General features: G+C 37.3%; 1 protein-coding gene across 3 annotated transcripts; it reads left to right on the top strand.

The window, feature by feature from the left end:
- The first annotated feature begins 717 nt into the window (after positions 1 to 717).
- On the top strand, positions 718 to 20,991 carry noctb (nocturnin b). 3 transcript variants are annotated; one of them, XM_056461523.1, is made up of 3 exons: positions 718 to 838; positions 15,537 to 15,815; positions 18,479 to 20,991. In XM_056461523.1, exons 2-3 carry the CDS (start codon positions 15,545 to 15,547, stop codon positions 19,327 to 19,329), a joined length of 1,122 nt encoding a protein of 373 aa, XP_056317498.1. In that variant the 5' UTR covers positions 718 to 838; positions 15,537 to 15,544; the 3' UTR covers positions 19,330 to 20,991. The 3 variants fall into 3 exon arrangements, with proteins under 3 accessions (XP_056317498.1, XP_056317507.1, XP_056317490.1); XM_056461532.1 differs by lacking the exon at positions 718 to 838 and adding an exon at positions 2,045 to 2,075; XM_056461515.1 differs by lacking the exon at positions 718 to 838 and adding an exon at positions 7,675 to 7,775.
- Positions 20,992 to 21,516: the final 525 nt, after the last annotated feature.

The raw sequence follows: 21,516 nt of genomic DNA, 5'->3' as shown, positions 1-21,516 counted from the left end.
AATGTTGTGAAGCAGTAATTTTCCATTGCTGTTGCTTGTGGTATAATAACACTTATTGGATTTGTCCTGGTCAGATGAAGTCTGAGCATTAAAACACACGCAATAAGATTATTCAATAAACTCGGCTGTTTTCGTCATTACTTTGTCTCCTGCTTCTGCACCTCTCTAGTTTTTTCAGTCAACTTCTATGTTGATAGAAGATTGTTAATTCAGTTGAATACAGGTTAACAGGTTTGGGTATTAGGCGGCTCTGCTGGCTTGTTGTCTGGATATCCAGAGAAACAGACATTTTCGGACAGGATCTGGCTCTTATTTATCAGACATGGAGAGTGTTTTAATAGTCCTCATCTTACATTTTTTTACTTTTGTTCTTACACAATATTATATCTATATTATATTTATATCTAATTTATAGTGATGTGTCTGATTAACAATTAAAATATCGAAATATTGAAATTGTTTTTAAGTTAATGAAAATGTTTCCTATAGCTGTTCATAGGCTAACATTAAAATCTGAAGATATTTCTGGTGTTCATTTTGTGTCTATGATAATGTTAATAATATTTTATCATAATAATCTAAATAAATTGATACTTGAATACAAAAGCGGAACAATTCTGTATTTCCACATGCAACACCGACTCAGCCCAGGAGATGGCGGTCTAACTCCGCTGATCAGCAACCCCCAGTCCAGTGACCTTGCTTTGGTTTATACAGCTGTTTTCGTGGCACGTGTTTGCTAGAGGAGGTCACTTATGTTTCCAAACGGAGGCAGATCGCATCGACACAGGCAATAAACAGCGCAATAGAGGAATATTCAGTATTTGAAGCCAATCTGGTGAGTGATGACATCGGCTACTCATAGCAATGCTTACCTTTATTGTAAACGCTCGTGTCGTCCTTTATGTTTTCTCTGCATTTGTGTTTCATCGGTCCGCAGTAAAGCGCAGAGCTCATTCAGACTCCCCTCCAAACCAGACATGAAATTAATTAAAAAACATACAAGTTATACACCAAAATCATGTTAAAGTGCTGCGTGTGTTCCACTAGCTCGCGTGACCGTCACTGTTTAGGAAGGACACTCAATACACTTTTTGACAAACATTATTCACAATGACATTTAAGAAACTTTTAAATTCGAGTTTTTTACATTTGATTATAAAGAACGACGTGTTATCAAAATGTACAAATAATAATGTTCCAGTGTAAGAAAATTACATCACAGTTATTTTACTCTCGGCAACTATTAGTTCGGAAAGTCAGCATGAGTGTGATTATTCGGTGAGCAAGAGGCTGCGGGCAATCAGTTGTCATCACTGGAATAATTATATTGACTTTATAAAACTGTTCAATGAAGCTATTGATTAACTTACATTTTTGACTCAATATTACCAGTTCCAAACGGAGGAATACTGTTAGGACCTCCAAGCAATGAACGTGACGTTTCGTTCCCCAATTTAATGAGTCGTCGAGTTGCACATAAATCCAATTTCGCCACCTACTGGCGTCAAGACGTAACCGTTCAAAATATTGACGTCATTCCCTAGTGAAAAAAACAGCTTAAACCAGCCTAGGCTGGTTGGCTGGTTTTAGCTGGTCGACCAGCCTGGTTTTAGAGGGGTTTTGGCCATTTCCAGGCTGGTGGCCAGCCATTTCCAGCCTGGTCTTAGCTGGTCAGGCTGGAAAATGACCAGCTAAAACCAGCTTGACCAGCCTAGACAGGCTGGGAGCCCAGCCAAAACCAGCTATGTCCAGCTTAAACCAGGCTGCTCAAGCTGGTTTTAGCTGGATTTAGCTGGTCATTTTCCAGCCTAACCAGCTAAGACCAAGCTGGAAATGGCTGGAAACCAGCCTGGAAATGACCAAAACCCCTTTAAAACCAGTCTGGTCAACCAGCTAAAACCAGCCAACCAGACTAGGCGGGTTTAAGCTGGATTTTTCAGCAGGGTTCAAAGGGTAGTTCACACCAAAAAATTAAATTTGCTAATAATTTACTCAGAAGATGAAGGTGACTTTTGTCTTCAGTGGGTTTTAACCAGCGTAGAGAGGAATACTCAGTATTTGAAGCCAATCTGGTGAGTGATGACATCGGCTACCCATAGCAATGCTTACCTTTATTGTATACAATCATGTCATCCTTTATTTTTTCTCTGCATTTGTGTTTCATCGGTCCGCAGTGAAGCGCAGAGCTCATTCAGACTCTCCTCCAAACTACAGACATGAAATGAATTTAAAAAGCATGCAAGTCATAAATCAAAATCATGTTAAAGTGCTGCGTGAGCTCTACTAGCTCATGTGATCGTCACTGTTTAAAAAGCACAATCAGTCCACTTGTTGATAAGCATATTATTAACAATGACATTTAAGAAACATTGCTTGAAATTTGAGTTTAGACAATTGGTTATACAGAACGACATGTTATCAAAATGTAGAAATAATAATGTTCCAGTGTAAGAAAATTACATCACAATAACTCTCAGCAACTAGTTCAGAAAGTGAATTATTAAGTGATTATTCAGTGAGCAAGAGGCTGCGGGAAATCAGTTGTTGTTGTCATCACTGGAATAATTATATTGACTTTATAAAACTGTTCAATGAAGCTAAATCGATTAACTTACATTTTTGACACACTATTACCAGTTACAAACAAAGTAAAAACGGAGGAATACTGTTAAGACCTCCGAGCAATGAATGTGACGTTTTGTTCCCCCAATTTAACGAGTTGTTGAGTTGCACATAAATCCAATTTCGCCACCTACTGGCGTCAAGACGTAACCGTTCAAAACATTGACGTCATTTAAAGGGTAGTTCACACCAAAAATTTAATTCATGTGAATGAGGGAGTTGTTTTGACAGTGTCATAATGCAACAGATTTTCAAAAAAAAAACAAAGGTGTTATTCCCAATTTGAAACAGTTGTTGTTGTTTTTTTAATCAAAATACCCTTAGATCACTTGTAATTGGTTTCTTTCAAAAGCGAGCGAGACTGTGAAAAGGAAAAATAGGAGCAGATTATTTACAAAACCCATTTTCTTTCTTCTGTTTCTTTCTGTTCTGTTTACACCAGAGGAATTTTTAATCGTTTTTCATAATTACAGGCGGAAGTAGACATTTTTTGGTTATTTTCACATTGGGAACAGATATAATACTGCCTTTTGGGAGAACTAAATTCACTCCCTACTTCTGAGTTAAACAAAATTATACGTTTATCGGGCAAATGCATTCACCAGCACATTATTATAAAGTGTTACAAAACATACATATGTAAGCGTGAAAACTAGACTGACACAGTTTCAGTTTACTAGAACTTCTATGTTAAGCTGCTCTGACACAATCTACATTGTAAAAGCATTACAGAAATAAACATGAATTGAATTGAATACATAAAAAATATATAAAATCTATTGTTAGACGTGTTACCTTTTGGCTTTGTCTGCGGTGTCTCAACCCCTGTGATTTGCAACAATACACATTCTCATAAATAATTTTATAAACTGCATAGTTTCAAGTCTACATTTCAACTCTGATTTCACAAAACGCACAACAAACTCACAGTTTCACTCACAGCATCCCCTATCCCCCAGTTTTTTGTTGGAAGTTATGCTTGATCTTGCGTTTGGTCAGTATGCGTCACTTCAAAAGTCCTATGATGGTGTGAATGCAACCAGGAAAATCACCCAAGGACAAAATTTAGTTCTAGGATAACTGGGCCTGGTGGCTAGTTCTTAGAAGTCCTATTATGGTGTGAATGCAACCAGGAAAATCACCTGAGGGAAATTTAGTTCGCACTATTGTGTATTTCTTTTCTTTTTCATTCTTTTATAACCTGTTTTAACACATTTTAATCTGTTTTTACTTATTATTTGTTTTTATTTTCTTATACTTGTCTCTTGTATTCCTGTTTATGTAAAGCACATTGAATTGCCGCTGTGTATGAAATGTGCTATATAAATAAACTTGCCTTGCCTTACATAGTATGAAAGCCTCAATGGTAATGTAAAAATGCTTTTAGGTTATTTTGGACTGTTTTTGTTGACTAGAGAAGAAATATACAAAGTAATTGTCCAGTTTTAATCTAATGAGGTCTGGAGCAGCTCAAACACTACACAAGATACATCGAAGAAAATACAAACTAGGGGAAAAAGAAGATTCCTGCACTACTTGTAACAAAAATAAGACATTTTTTAGCTGATAAATTCTAAATTTGTTTCCATTTTGTTACAAGTAGTGCTGGAATCTTCATTTTCCCCAGTTTTCATGGAAAATATAAGCTACTTGGTGACTATTGCTTTAACAAATGTCATTGATTTAAATCAGATCAAACTTTAAGTGGTACAGTATGTTATGTACCTTTGTAACTCGCATTGTAACACATTTCATTCTCAACCTTTGAAAGCATGTTCTGTTCTGTCTAGTGTAATTGTATTTCAGATATCATGTATTCAGGTAGGGCAACACGGTGGCGCAGTGGGTAGCACAATCGCCTTACAGCAAGAAGGTCGCTGGTTCGAGCCCTAGCTGGGTCAGTTGGCATTTCTGTTTGGAGTTTGTATGTTCTTCCCCTGTTCGCGTGGGTTTTCTCCCATAGAGTCCATAGTGTATGTGTGTGAATGCAAGAGTGTATTGATGTTTCCCAGTATTGGGTTGCAGCTGGAAGGGCATCCGCTGCGTAAAGCATATGTTGGAATAGTTGGCGGTTCATTCCGCTCTGACGACCTCTGATAAACAAGGGACAAAGCTGAAGGAAAATGAATGATATCCTGTATTCTTCATGTTGTCAATTGTCATTCATTCATTCATTTTCCTTCTCTATTTCAGAGGTCGCCACAGCGGAATGAACCGCCAACTATTCCAATTTAGTTTATTCAATTCACCTATATCTTTGGACTTTGGGGGAAACCGGAGCACCCGGAGGAAACCCACACGAACACGAGGAAAACATGCAAACTCCACACAGAAATGCCAACTGGCCCTGCTGGGACTCGAACCAGCGACTTTCTTGCTGTGAGGTGACAGTGCTAACCACTGTGCCAACGTGCTGCGCACTAGTAACTTTAATACTATTAAAAATTTGAAATATTCCAACATAGTACTGTTGTTTTGACATAGTGTTTTTGCATACTATGGATGCAGATATGGCCTTTAAGCAATCGGATGGCTATCAAATCAATGAAAATGCATGAAGCAGTCAAGCATAAACAGACCTTTTTATGTACTCTGGTGCGTAAATCTCATTATATCTTATCTTCTAAAATTTTCCCTGACTGCATCGGCTGTCCCTCGCAGCTGAACGGCTTCTTTTATGGCATAGATAAGCAGGTTAACTACGAGTCAAACTTCAGGAGATCTGATTAACCTCATGAATGAATCAGAAAGAGATAAGGGCAGATATCGTCATTTGTTACGACACATTCAATCAGTAACATGAAGGTTCATCCTTAAAGTACGTTAACCCTTTAGTAGAGTTGTTTTGGTCTGTCATACTGTTGCTGTGCTTCCCCTCATTCTGTTTGTGTTGATGAAGCTATTTTTGATGTGTGACTTTTAAGCATGACCTTAAAACATCAAGTTGAGTGGCACTGAGGTATATTAGCACAAAATTATACTGGAGGATATTTTGTTTTTTAATTGTTTAATTAATTGTATAATATTAGCAGATCTAACTGAACATATCATAATTTTTTAAGTGAGCAGCTATTGTAGTGTATTTGTATGTGTATATATATATATATATATATATATATATATATATATATATATATATATATATATATATATATATATATATATATATATATATATATATATATATTGCGGCGCGAAAATCGCGGTGCAAATGGCGTGATAGCCGCGAAGGGCATGGCACGAATTGAGCGTTTTGTGCGTTTGACGCCCTTAACGCGCAAATCGCTCGAGTAAAAAAAAAATCTGAACTTAATCGGACATTCACGCCCCGTTAACCAATCAGGAGCTTGCTCTTGTGTGGGTCAAACGCACAAAATGCTCAATTCGCGCCGCACAAATCACAGCATTCGCTCCGCAGGATGTCTATTCGTGCATTTGCATTGACTTAACAAGTAAATCACTCGCGCTTGACGCGTCTCTCGCGTCTGGTGTGAATACAGCATTACCTGACTCATAGACGAGAATTAGGTTTATTAATTCTTACCTCCCTGACATATCATCCCTCATTTTTGCTTCACACAAGGAGCCATACTTAGTCTAAATAAGATCACCATCATATTGTTTAAACTTTGTTTTGTCGACTTGCAAAACTCACTGCGTGCGACACCTCCACATAGAAGACTGTTACGCAGGTTTCACAACGCAGGAGCAGCGTGTGATGCACAGATTTTTTTTTTTCTGCGCACATGCTCAGTTTGCATTTTGATTAACATAGAGATTGACATATAGAATAATATCTTTAATTTGGAATTACATCTCTTAATAAATACACTTACATATGAAGTAATTCACATCTCAAAGCATTTACTGGGGCATGTGGTCTAGCGACGCCCCTGCTCTAATCAATGTTGAAGCAAAGCCAGCAAACGAGTATCTGCTATTGACTCTGTCAGATAAACAATGACTGATCATCCATGATGACTGATAGAAAACTGTTCAGTCTATTATATTGAATGGCGATTGTAAAAATGTTCCCCATTTCCCTGGCTCGATCATCAGAATTGTGAAAAAGTATACACTATTGCCTATTGTATGCACTATATTTATTATTAATAATATATATATATATATATATATATATATATATATATATATATATATATATATATATATATATATATATATATAAACATATTGATAGCGAGGTCCGAGAAGACGTTAATAACATTAACATCTGATGTAACCATATATGGTTCGCCCCTGCTTGATCGTAGGTCCTGGATTGTGTGTGCTGAAATGCGTGTGGGTCTGTGGGACTGCAGCTGGAAATGAATGGAAGTTACAGTAAAACAGGCTGTATAGCACCACCTTGTGTACTGGGGTATTTCTGTTTTTCATTAAGCGGCATCTAATGTCAGGCATTGGTTGTTTAAAAAACACTATGCCAATAATTAATAAAGTGAGTGTAAATAAATGTCCTGGTGCGCACAAGGCTTAAAATAGTGTGTTTATTGGAAAATGCGGCAAGATTTTTTATGAATAGAAAGTTCAAACCAATAGCATTTATTTCTCATTTTTAGAGAGGGGATTAATAAGAGGGATTCAATTGATTTTATGTTTTGAAGCCTTTCTTGATCACAACCTTACTTGGTAATATCAAATGTGTGCAAAAAGGTGACTATTGAATTACAGGTTGTTATGAATGTACAAGTCACATGTTGTAACAGTTCCTGCATGCCAAATCACACCATTTTAGTGACATCCACGATTAGATGCATTACACCATACGCTATTCATCACACTTCTGCATAACTAGTGATGTGGTTTATTTGCCAATGTGTTTTGTCAATGCTTTGATGCAGGACATGCATAGTATGACGTGCATAAAATCACATGTGGTGGCATGGTTGCATTATGTATCCTAGAACAAACCTCTTGACCTGTGTGTGTGCGCGTGTGTGCGTGTGAGTATGCGCGTCCATATGGTCTCCTGACGTCTGAAGGCTGTAATCTCATTCTGTCAGAAGCAGTTTAACACACCCAGCCAGTGGTGCAGTTCTGCTCTGCGCATCGCTCACACAACACACACAAACACACTACGCTGTATAGGACAGACTCCAGATCCAGCACTGAAATCATGGAGGTTGTTGGTAAGATAAATTCATCTAATGAAATGTCTTTTATTATTATTATTATTATTATTGTGCTATTTATACCAGTTTTTATAGTAGCTTAAATTAGTTTTTAAGGTCATGAGTAAAGAACTTCGATACTGAGTATTATTATAGTTCTATTAACATATTTGGTGTACTTTTCTGCATGTATCATGTCTATACTATAGTGCAGGGATTCTATCAGTTAATAATACTATGGGAGTTTATTCTGTAAAATATTTACTGTCTGAGCTTTACATTGAACTCAGTCTTATCTAGTTTTTGATTGACAATGAGAGAAAGATTACAGCATTTTTATGTTTTTTTGCACACAGATTGGTAAGTCTTTTAGTAAAATATTGTATGTGTGTTGTTGTTGTTTTGTTTGTTTCTTGCTTTATATGCCAATGGTGACAAAATCAATGATTGTATTCTTTGACCTGAAGTTTGCATGTCAGTAACTCAAAAAGCATCATTCATTCATTTTCTTTTCGGCTTAGTCCCTTTATTAATCTGGGGTCGCCACAGCGGAATGAACTGCCAACTTATCCAGCATTTGTTTTATGCAGCGGATGCCCTTCCAGCTGCAACCCATCACTGGGAAACACATACACACTTATTCACACACACATACACTACGGACAATTTAGCCTACCCAATTCACCTGTACCACATGTCTTTGGACTGTGGGGAAAACCGGAGCACCCGGAGGAAACCCACGCGAACGCAGGGAGACTCCACACAGAAAAACCAACTGACCCAGCCGAGGCTCGAACCAGTGACCTTCTTGCTGCGAGGCGACAGCACTACCTACTGCGCCACTGCGTCGCCTCAAAAAGCATCAAAGATATCTAAATATCTATTCTTAGATTTTGGTTCTTAAACTTTCCCTTGTTTATTTAAAAAAAACATTAATTGTTATATGATTCATTTCTGGAGATATTGGGATTTTTTTGTTCAAAAAGTTGAATTCTGGTCCATCTTCAGTTGTCTGTTTGAAGAAGGATATCTGAGCAATATCGTAATTGAAAGTGTCTTGTATGCAAATCAGATGCATATGACAACTTTCTGTATTTCTATATTTTCCCACAGTTTGCATATCTCCGACTCAAGAAGCATTAGATAAGATAACTTAATAAGTTAATACATTTTTCTAATCATAATTTAATCATAATAAGACATGATTTAATTGCCGGGCTACCAGGATCTCAGTGTGGTAACATTGCATAGAGAATTTAAAGTTTTGGTAGCTTCAGAAGCTGTTAAATGGATCCCTTCTTTCAAATGTCCCAAATGTTATTAACAAAATATTGAGAGCAAGTTAATGTGCCTCAACATGACCATTTTGCCATTTTTATGCCACTCGGACAGGTTTGCTCTATGTAATTGGTTTGGTAAAAGGAAAGAGCTGCATTTCTAGTTTGAACTTTGAACTCCCATTTAAATACAGTAAAGGTCAGTTGTGCACAAAGTGACTCACATTTGTTTTTTGATGACAGAAAATCTAAATTTACTCCTGGAGCCACATTGAAATTCCTACATCAATGGAAATTAAAGCATATGGAGCCTAAAAATTAAAATACTAAAAGAATAGTTTGCTAAAAGATCTCATCACAACTTCCGGTGTTACAGCTACACAAACATTGGGGGGACAAAATCAAGTGCTCTTTCCCCCATTTTTGAACGGCCACCTTAGGCATATATAGCAATACGTGTTTTAAAAGTCAACACATTTTACTATTAGATCTACCAGTCTTTCTGTAGGCAGTTTTTTTTTTTCGGCAGTTTGAACGCATTCAACCAAATGCACATCTACAATACAATAGCAATTGACCCCACTCTACTAAACAGTTTTACTACGTAAACATGTCTAATCATGTCTTTCATTAATATTTATGATATGTTAATGAAAATATTAAGATTTAAGAGAGACCCCTAAACCTACCCCTCTCTGGGGAATGATTAAATTGCAAATTTATGCGAAATAGCCACTAAATCAAAAAGTTATGATTTGCTGCAATGGTAATTGCAATGGTAAGCATATACCACAAATGTGTTTCTCTTTGGAAATGCATACCGATGTATATCTTTAACTGGTAGGATTGTCATTGCTGCAATTGGCACAAGTTTACAAACTGATACTTTTAATTGTCATCTCAGACCTATAATTCCATGCATTAACATTAACCATAAAGTTAACTACTGGATTCATGCTAGAGATTAGCTGCAGTCAGTCAGATAAGGAGCATGTTTAATTTTAATTACGACATAACTTTCACCCGCCATTCCATGAGTTTGTGTTCTTTCTGTAAACATGATTGATGTTAGCTACTATGGGTGCATCTCAATCAACTCCCTTGCGCACTAGTCAGGGCACTGATTATGGAGCCAGTTTAAGGGCTGTTTTAATCGTAGAATTCTTCCAATGCAAAAACACTCGCTGCCTAAAAACATCCCTTATCAGAATTATGAATCCTGTGAATAAAATCACCAAACATAACAAAAAAGTTTACTTTTTTTTTGTGAAACATACACTCACCGGCCACTTTATTAGGTACACCTGTCCAACTGCTTGTTAACGCTAATCTATAATCAGCCAATCACATGGCAGCAACTCAATGCATTTAGACATGTAGACATGGTCATGACGATCTGCTGCAGTTCAAACCGAGCATCAGAATTGGGAAGGAAAGGTAATTTAAGTGACATTGAACATTGCATGGTTGTTGGTGCCAGACGGGCTGCTCTGAGTATTTCATGGTATCTACTGGGATTTTGACGCACAACTATCTCTAGGGTTTGCAGAGAATGGTCAGAGAAGAAAAATATCCAGTGAGCTGCAGCAAACGCCATGTTGGTGCCAGAGGTCGGAGGAGAATAGCCAGGCTGGTTCAAGTTTTTAGAAAGGCAACATAAACTCAAATAAACACTCCTTACAACCGAGGTATGCAGAGGAGCATCTCTGAATGCACAACACGTCCAACCTTGAGGCAGATGGGCTACAGCAGCAGATGAACACACCGGGTGCCACTCCTGTCAGCTAAGAACAAGAAACTGAGGCTACAATTCACACAGGCTCACCAAAATTGGACAATAGAAAATGTTGCCTGGTCTGATGAGTCTCGATTTCTGCTGCGACATTTGGATGGTAGGGTCAGAATTTGGCATCAACAACATGAAAGCATGGATCAGTCCTGCCTTGTATCAAAGGTTCAGGCTGGTGGTGGTGTAACGTGTGGAGAATATTTTCATGGCACACTTTGGGCCCATTAGTACTGAGCATTGTGTCAACGCCACAGCCTACCAGAGTATTGTTGCTGATCATGTCCATCCCTTTATGACCACAGTGTACCCATCTTCGCATTAGGCACCATGGCATAAAGCGCAAATCATCTCAGACTGGTTTCTTAAACGTGATAATGAGTTCACTGTACTCAAATGGCCTCCACAATCACCGGATCTCAATCCAATAGAGCACCTTTGGAATGTGGTGGAACGGGAGATTTGCATCATGGATGCGCAGCCGACAAATCTGGAGGAACTTTGTGATGTTATCATGTCCATATGGACCAACATCTCTGAGGAATATTTCCAGTACCTTGTTGAATCCATTCCACAAATGATTAAGGCAGTTCTGAAGGCAATAGGGGGTCCAAACCGGTACTAGTAAGGTGTACCTAATAAAGTGGCTGGTGAGTGTATACAGCCTATAGATTTAACCGTAAACAATAACAGATGAATGAAAGTTGCCGCGAGATTGTTTTGGTCATTCAGTGTAAAAAGTTTAAAACCAAATTGTCATAAAAATATGTCACACCTAAATAGTAATAATTAATAAATCAAGTTCAAGTTTATTATTGGTGCAGCATAGAATCTATAAACATCACACAAGACAATAAAAAAAGAGTAACAACACACACAATGTACTAAAACCTCACTAATGTAAAAGTCTTAAAGCATTGGGAATAGAAGAACCTCTATTGCTTTTAATTGTAGGCATGCTATAACATCGAGCAGAAGGAAGAATTTAAACCCGTTAAACATAATGAGCACATTCTCCAAAAATAGTTTTTGCTTCTGTAAAAGAAACTACTCGAAACAGTTCAGTAGACTAGTCTGCTTAATGCCAACGATCTTACTGCCTTGGTTGACAATACCATTCAATAAGTTTCTGTTTTAGCTCTACATTTCCAACCAAACTGCATATAGAAAAACAAAGTAGATTCAACATATGATTTATAATGCATGATCATAAGAGTCCTGTTAATATTAAAAGAAGACCATATCCGAAGACAGTGTAGACAGTTCAGAGGCTACTGGGTTACCAGCAAGCATGATTAAGTTGATTAAGGCCAGGATGGATTACCAGAAACCTAGAGACCAACAAAAAGCTTCAGTGCAGCCAAGCAGGACATTCCTCTGAACTGAAGATTTCACCTGTGAACTAGTATGTTACTGAGATCAATGCAGCCATTACATGCCTGAACTGTTCTCAGCTTTGTGTGTCTTTAACAACTACTGCTGCTTTCAGGATAAATGGATTAACTGTGTGTTCGCTTGTCCTATTTGAAGCAGACACAGGACAGAAGGAAGTAAGGTGAAAATAGACGCAAGAGCCTGATTTAGTTCAGCACAACTGCTCAGTGTAAATGTGTGTTCACACTGACAGATATTTGCAGTGACAACATGAGCAGATGTCCTCTTTTTTTTTTAGCAAGACACTGCAGACAATAAACATTTTTTCATGCACCTGTCAGTTCAGTTTTTTCAGTCTAAATTAAAGAAAATGTCCACAATACACTTAAAAGTGCCATATACTGCATTGGTGTAATAAGTTAAATTATTCTCTGATATATACATAGTAGGTTTATGGCTTCGGTAAGTTCAAAAAATCTCCAGAAACTAAATTATAAGCCAATTTATTACTCCATAAATTACTCCTAGAACCAGAAGGTTCATGATTGACCATATAGAGGTCCGTTCTGACGTGCCGCTCTTACAGACACACTCACACACAGAGCATGATGTACGCAGAACACGGACAAGTATAAACCCAATCAGAGTAACGTTAACCTATTTTGCTCATCAGATCTGTTTTGTATGAAGGCTAAATTATAATTAAACTTCTCAAAAGACAGTGATATAGATGTATAGCAATATATTTTGAAGCTACAGTCAAAGAAAACAGCTAGAAATGAATATCAGCCTCTGCATGAACAGATGACAGTTGAGCTGACAGCAGCATTAAGCAGTTTACATGTGTTTGATAAAATATATACATCAAATTTTTATGATCTCAGAGCTGCATATGAGTTACGTTCTCTTGATGACGTCAGCTGCTCGTCAGGTCCGGATGAGTGACCTAAAGTAGGCATACATGCAAATACGGAGGGTGTGGCCCTTGAGTCTCATCACAGTTTATTTTGTCCACTGATTGGCCGATTATCCACCGGGGTTTTACACTCGTGGAATTTACATGAGAATGAGGTGGTGTCTGAAGCTCAGAGTATGCTACTTTCCGTATACTGATCTTCTATTATTCTGCTATGCCTTGGTATACCCAGATATTCATTATAGGGCACCTTTAAGTTTAGATTTTTTGCTCTATCAATTTGTGTCTGTACATGCATATTTTTAAAGGGGTCATGAACTTCCTTAGTTTTTTATATTGTCCTGTTCTCTGACCTCCACTTAAATTGTTGTCAAGATTTGTACATCAAAAACATAGTTTAGAAGTGATTGACTATTTACAGTGCTGTCTTTGACCCTCTCATCAAAATGCTTTGTTTGATTGGGCGTGGCCGACCCACGACCCGTGGCCGAAGTAAACGCTCACTGCTCTGATTGGCAGATAGTTTTTGCATATTAACAGGGCTAAACATGCAGTGAAGTAGAAATAGGCATCTGCAGATGCAGAGCTTATCCACACTATTACATAATAGATTGCGACATTCCATAACCTGTCATTTTGACAGACTGCCTTTAATATAAGCTGTTTTTAGAGGAACCACAAAGTTTTGAGTTAAAAAACTAACAGCATGTTTTTATAGTATCGTAAGCTCTTATATGTCAAAATATCAGAAGAATTTTGGTTTCTCAAGTAATGGCCATTTTCTCAAAATTATATTTTAAAATTTTTTTCCCAAATGATGTTTAAGAGAGCAAGATTTTTTTCACAGTATTTCCTATAATATTCTTTCTTCTGGGGAAAATCTTATTTGTTTTATTTCAGCTAAAATAAAAGCAGTCTTTAATCTTTTTAAGATTAAAAAGATCTTAAAATCCCCCCATTAATAGCAATATTTTTTTGATTGTCTACAGAATAAACTATTGTTATACAATGATTTTCCTAATTACCCTAGTTAAGCCTTTAACCCGTATGTACTGTTGGGGATGTTTTTATCCACTCTGGGGGGATTTTGAGTCTTAATTTGGCCATAACTTTTTCTGTGTTTCAGCTAGCAGAATGATTTTTGTTGACAAATCTTATTTTGACACACAATATGAGAATATATATATATTTTTTTTTTAAAAACTCAACAATACACTCTGGGCAAATGTACTACCCTTTTGTTATGTTCGGGTTGAAAACATCCACTAAATTAAACTGCTGTAAAATGCATCAGATAAATATTTTATTTTTTATTTTTTTGCAAAAATCTGTTAATGAACCTCAGTCCTGATCAAACTACTAAATTGCTTAAAAAATGACAGGATTTTAAGTGTTTTATTACCAATTTCATAAATTATGTCACTGATTTGGTGAAAAAAAGCACTCAAAAAAATTATGTATTTTCAATATAAAAACTAATTGTGGACTGGAATTTTTTACCGTTTATTAAAGTCTTGGACACGTGAAACAACATTGCCTGTGATGCATTGATTTTAATTTTTTCCCCTAATTTACTGTTGGTGCCTATTTTTGCCCCACTGACTTCCATTTTAACCACATTTTTTATTACTATGACTATGACACCATATAATCATGCATTCTTGATTGTTGGCGATGGGAAGAGGTCAAATTTGTCATTTTTACTCTTGATCATCAGTTGGCACCATTAACCATTTAACCCTTTTTAACCCACTGCCTGTGCAAATTTTATATGGATTTTATATGGAGTATAACAGCAAATCAAAGTGTGTGTGTGTGTGTGTGTGTGTGTGTGTGAGTGTGAGTGACCTTAATGCATTTACCTTGATGTGTCTGAGAAAATCAAAGTATGCATCTCAGCTCTCAGAACTACATGGAGTAAACAAAAACAAAGACTGTGTATGTATGCACTATCAAACGTGGTTGTAACGGGGCATTAATACAATGGGGCAAAAACAGCCACCAACCGTAAATTAGGGAGAAAAAATTAAAATCTAACACACATCAAAGCCAATGTTGTTATTAATCGCTTACATGTCCAAGACTTCATGCAGTGACATCATTTGTGAAATTGGCAATTTAACAGTTAAAATCCTGTAATTTTTTAAAACAATATATAAATATTATGTACTGTCATCATGGCAAAGTTAATAGAAATCAGTCATAAGAAATTAGTTATTCAAAATATTATGTTTAGAAATGTGTTGAAAAAAATCTTAATTTAATTAATTTAATTTAATCTTAATTAATTTTGTTAAACACACTTTGGGTAAAAAAATATACAGGGGGTTTATCATTCTGACTTCAACTGTATATATTTTTACCCTATTTACCTGGAAAATTATTGATGGTTAGTTCTTATCTCTCTCTCTCGCTCTCTCTCTCAGCGTGTTCCATGGGCAGCGGCAGCAGCAGCAGCAGTCTCTACAGTGCCCTGGCCAAGAGCATCAGCAGATCTCCTCTCCCTCACGCCTGTGGCTCTACGTACAGTCCCGGTGACAATCTGAATCTGGATCAGGACCCGGCCGACCCGCTGGAGCTGCTGCAGGAATGTAGAGAGGCTCTGAGAGAGCGACCTGCTCATCTGAAGAGAGCTTTCGTTCAGACGGGGCATGGAGACGCTAGGAGGACCATCAGAGTCATGCAGTGGAATGTACTTGCACAAGGTATATATTCATCTTCACACACGCTGTCATTGAAATGTTTTAGATATATTGATAAATTTTAAAATACTATTGGTAACACTTTATTTTGATGGTCTATTTGAGTATAAGTAGACTGTCTGCTTGATATCTGTTGATACTGCTCCTTCAACAGACATTTAACTGACTATATGAAACTTTGCAACTTACACTAAGCCTAACCCCAACCCTAACCTATGAGTCTACATATAATCTAATGAGAATTAGTTGGCATGTAGATGCAATGCAACAAATGGACCATCAAAATAAGTGTGACCACACTATTCATTGCTGGGGTGGAAAAGCTGAATTTTTTGCTGTCATTATTCTAGTCTTAAGTGTGTGATCCACATTTTAATATTCTGATTTGGTGGTCAAGACACATTTCTTATTATTGTCAATGATAAAAAACATAACTATAACAAATATATAACATATATAAAGCTAAGAAAGTATGGCAGTATTCATCTATAATAAAATAAAAGGAAAATGTTGGTTTAACTCTAGTAGGGAAGTCATAATTTAGAATTTTTAGCAAATATCCTTATAAAATATGCACTTTTTTGTATTTGTAGCTATAATATGTTGAAATACATCACTAACCTATACACACTTGGTTGGGAATTACAAGAATCAGAAAGTATACCACTGAAAAAAATCAGCATTGGATATTACTGTTGGTCACTTTAACATTTCTGTATTAAAAGTTGTCTACTATTTAGAAATAGTTGTCAAATATTGAAGCGATTGTTCTGTGTTTCTCAATCCTGTTCCCGAAGGCACACCACCATTACACATTTTCAACCTCTGCCTAATCAATCACACCTGAATCAACTCAGCAGATCATTAGAAGAGACTCCAAAACAAGTTAATGGGTCAGATATAGGAGACTTTCAAAATTTGTACTAATAGTGTGCCTCCAGGAACAGGGTTGGGAAACACTGGGATAGTTGACCAAAAACTGAGAATTCTGTTATTATTTACTCACCCTTCACTGATCACCAAACAGTTTGACTATTCTTTCGTCTATTGATCACAAAAGAAGATATTTCAAAGAAAGTTGAAAACCTGTAAACATCAACTTCCATAGTATTTGTTTTTCCTATACTGCAGTTCACACCAGACGTCCTGATGCATACACGAATAAATCACGCTATTTTGCCATAAATCGCACTAACATTTTGAGTTTACTCGCTTCATTGTGCGTTAAAATCACTTCATTCGCACGTGAAATTTATTTCATAATAAACACGGATTCGCATAATGGGCAGGGTTTCTGTCAGCCTGGTGAAGCTTCGTTGCAAAATGGCTAACATGGATTTTATTGAGAGAGTAGCTGTGCTTTATATGCTTTAGGAAGGCTGAAAAACATCGTAGATTTATTTGGCGCTGTGTTTGAGTCCACTAAATCCTTTCAAAGGTGCAGCCAGCTCTGTGAGTTCATCAACTCCTCTAGAAACTGTACCTGGATGATGGAAGCTTTCAGCAGTGCTTCAGACTAAAGCCTGGTTATACTTCTGCGTTGAGTGATCGGCGTGACCCACGGCACGTTACTTGCGCATTGTCATGCATTTGTACTTCTGCTAGCTGTTTGTGTTGCCTTGCAATAACACTTCCAAAACGCTAGCTGGCAGTAGGTTTTTGTGTTCCTCTGTGTCGAGTTTCTTCGCTGTCTTCTTTGCTGTTGTTTTTTTCTGGAAAACTTTCCATCTGGACCTTCTTTACAGGACTCGACACTTCAAAGGGTTTGCGCGGCTCTCGGTCCCGTCCACACTCGTCAGTGCTACCAAGCCGACCAATCACAGTGCTTGCGCTACTCGTCATTGCAACGTGTAGTTACACTTTTTTAAAGGTGTGCGATGGCCACTGCGAGGGCTATGCGTCCACGCGATGGCTGCGCCGGAGCATACGCATACGATTGATGCAGAAGTATAAACCAGCCTTGAGCCGAGCCCAGTTTGATGAGCTGTTGTCCGGTGTTGACAGGAGGATTTCCCCTCGGTACATCAACAACAGGCACTACGTCATAATCAGGGCCACACTAGAGCAAGCCCCTGATTGGTTAACGTGGTGCAAATTCTGATTTTCCAACTTGAGCGAATCGCATCAAGCATGTCAAACGCGCAAAACGTTCAATCGCGCTGCTTCATTCACATGAATAGCGTCATTCGTGCCGCATCATTCGCGTGAATCATGCCGCAGGATGTCTATTCATGTTTTGCATTGACTAAACATGTAAATCACTCACGCTTGGCGTTTTATCTGTGTCTGGTGTGAACGCAGCATAATAGAAGTCAGTGATTAGCAGTTTCCGGCTCTCTTCAGAATTGCGTCTTTTTAGTTCAGCAGAAAAAAGTAACTCATAAAGGTTTGGAAGGATTTGAGTAAATAATGCATGTACATTTCCATTTCTAGCTTACCCATTCCTGTTAAATAATTTCCTGGTCTCCACCCAACCTAAAAATCTTGCCTTAAAAGCTTTTTGACATCCTTAAAACAAACATAAATGCTTTAACAGTTAATAATAGCAGTTACAACAACAACAACATCAAAACTGCTTCACTAAGTTCTAAAACTTTAGCATTTCTTCATTTGAGATGATTTATGGCCATTTTATTTTAACCTATCTTCTCTCTGTCCCATTGCAGCACTAGGTGAAGGCATGGACAATTTCGTGCAGTGCCCCTTGGATGCTCTGAACTGGCCTGAGCGGAAGTACATGATCCTGGAAGAGATCCTGACCTACAAACCAGACATCCTCTGCCTTCAGGAAGTCGATCACTACTTTGACATGTTCCAGCCTGTTCTGGCGAGCCTGGGCTACCAGAGCAGCTTTTGCCCCAAACCATGGTCTCCATGTCTCGATGTAGAAAACAACAACGGCCCTGATGGCTGCGCTCTGTTCTTCAACCACGAGCGCTTTCAGTCAGTAAACACAACTCACCTGCGACTGTCTGCCATGATGCTGAAAACCAATCAGGTGGCAATAGTCGCTGCTTTGCGTTGTCGTTCAACAGGTCAGGTCTTCTGTGTTGGAGTCACGCATCTGAAAGCGAGGAGCGGTTGGGAAGTCTTACGAAGCGCGCAGGGTGCAGATCTGCTGCGAAACCTGCGAAACATTGCACAGAAAATCGAAACAGAAGAAAATGCTGAGTCAGCCGTTCCTCTGATAGTATGCGGCGATTTTAATGCCGAGCCCTCAGAAGACGTCTATAGGAATTTTGCAACATCTAGTTTAGGATTGGACAGTGCGTATAAGCTTTTGAGTACAGATGGGAAAACTGAGCCACCGTACACAACGTGGAAGATCCGACCCAGTGGCGAGAGTTGCCACACACTGGATTACGTTTGGTATTCGCACAGAGCGTTTGACGTTAATGCCGTTCTAGACTTTCCTACAGCCGAACAAATCGGACCTAATAGGCTGCCGTCATATAACTACCCTTCAGATCACCTTTCGCTAGTCTGTGACTTCAGCTTTAAGGATCCAATTAATTAGTTGTATTCAGACATGCTAGTGCATAGCAATTCGTAATTTAAAAATAATAATAATTTAATAGCAAAATTCATACAATCTCATTCGTACGTTTTAGTATGATTTGGATATGCCCTCAGTGTTGGTTATGGTTAAGTGGTGGGCTTTCTTTTGAAAAATCATACATTTTAGTATGACACTGTGCAATTTTGTATGAATTCACCACTTTTTTACATGAAACAGTTTTGTTTTGCCATGAAATCAGCCTCTGGAAGACATTTCTGACAAGACTTCATTCTGACACCAATCTCATGGCAAAAAATACATTTGTTTTGGTGGATTAGTTACTTATTTTTACACCCTGGTGAGTGTTTAGGGGTGAAGTTTGAGGCTTTCGTGCTTGTAAAAAGATCTTATTTGTTAATATATGTGAATGCATTAGCTAATGTGAACTAACAATGCGCAAATGAAACATTTGATAATCCTGCTAAATGTTCCTATAATTAAATGCTGATGTTAGTTCGCAGTACATTCACATTAACAAATACAACTTTTGATTTTAAAAATGTATCACTAAAATTTTGTATTAATATGTTAATAAATGATGCAGTTCATTAGTTTTTGTTACCAACCAATGCAAACAAATGGAGCAAGTGTTACTGGATATTCTTTCGTCAATTACTCACCTTTATTTGATTTTATTTATAAGACAATATATAGCATAATGTAATCTTCATAAAACATGATAGTGTCATAAAAGGAGTCTGGACAGAAAGATTTACCAAAAATAATTGAATTAGTCTGTTTCTTGCACAGCTAAAGTTATATTATGGCTTGATAATTATTGAAATGTAGTAGTTAAAATGTGTAAAATGGCATCTGTTTTTGTTGTTTGGACAAAAGCAGCTTGGATATTAAGTCAAATGTCTTGCACGTAATATAATAAATATCTACAACTCTTAATAAGATGGTAAGTAAATGATGATGACAGAATTTCCATTGTGTAATGTGTTCTGTAAGCTCTCTCAAGCAAATATGTTATGACTTTATTTCTAATGTCTATCAACCAATTATTTTTAGTCTTTTTTTTTCTTTTTGTAATATGACCACAGCTTTAAAAATAGTTTCAGGTGTCAAATTCCGCCTAAACAAGCGCACACATGCATAAATGAGAGAAGTCTTGTTTCACAATCATTTCCTTTGTGCAGCTGGTTTCACCAGTCTCTGTCTGATCAAAAGCAGACATTTAAACTATTATTATCCGTCAGCTGAGCTCCTCGTTTCACAATCAGATTCAGACTGTATTATAGTTAAACAACAAAGTCAACTGAAAACGCTATTTTTGCAGTTTTTAACAGCACTACTCGTGTTATTTATTTCAAGTAGAGTTTTGTAATGTTTGACCAAGATGTCTCGGCAGGTTTCGAGAGGTTTTGTTGAAGCAGAGTTCTTGTGTGGAAAGTTTCTCATCAGATCACACAACAAATGAATAGCTGTCTTATATTCACGTCTCCCCCCAGTGGATGAATGTGTAACTGCACGTACAGAACCAAACACAAATACAAGTTCGCACTTCAGACTCTTGGCGTACAAAAACAATGAATTAATGTTTGTACATTTCTTTTGGAATCTCCTGATGTGTTCCTAATTCATGTTAGTCAATAAAATGTACCCCGTTTTACCTCATTCTCCGTGAATTTCTTGCTCAGACGATCGTTTCTCTTCAGAAGACGTCAATGCTACCACTAAGCCAAGGGTATTCGTTTTAATTTGGCTGTACATGTTTATTGTTGTTGTTTCACTCACAAAAAGCGCTGATAGCAGTTAAAATGCAATTTTCTGAATCGGCAAGCCCCTATATTTTACAAAAATACATAAATGTTTTACTAAAGAAGGTCATCTTATAGACCAGTGGTGCTCTCGAGCCACATGTGACTTTTTGATCAAAAATACATGGCTCTGTCTTCCTTCAATAGTATTTTATCGTTTAAAAAATTATAATCATGACAAAAAATCCGTTTCCTATTGAAAATATAATTACAATTCCCTCTTTATTGTAATTTTTAAAGCAAAATGAATAAGAACTAGGAGCCAAGCCAAAACCAGCAATGTCCAGCTTAAACCAGGCCTTTCATGACCTAATGTTTCATGTAATGTATATGTATACATGCTAAATAATAAGAAAATAATGCATTGTTAAAGTTATTACAG

The sequence above is a fragment of the Danio aesculapii genome, chromosome 1, assembly GCF_903798145.1.
Source record: "Danio aesculapii chromosome 1, fDanAes4.1, whole genome shotgun sequence".
In the NCBI taxonomy this organism is placed as follows: Eukaryota; Metazoa; Chordata; class Actinopteri; order Cypriniformes; family Danionidae; genus Danio; species Danio aesculapii.
Note: the sequence above shows the minus strand (reverse complement) of the source record. Positions and strands in the feature narration are given on the sequence as shown.

Excerpts from the sequence above, each read along its gene's own strand:
- noctb (XM_056461515.1), top strand. Across the intron at positions 15,816-18,478 it reads GTGGAATGTACTTGCACAAG|CACTAGGTGAAGGCATGGAC; the intron begins GTATATATTCAT and ends GTCCCATTGCAG.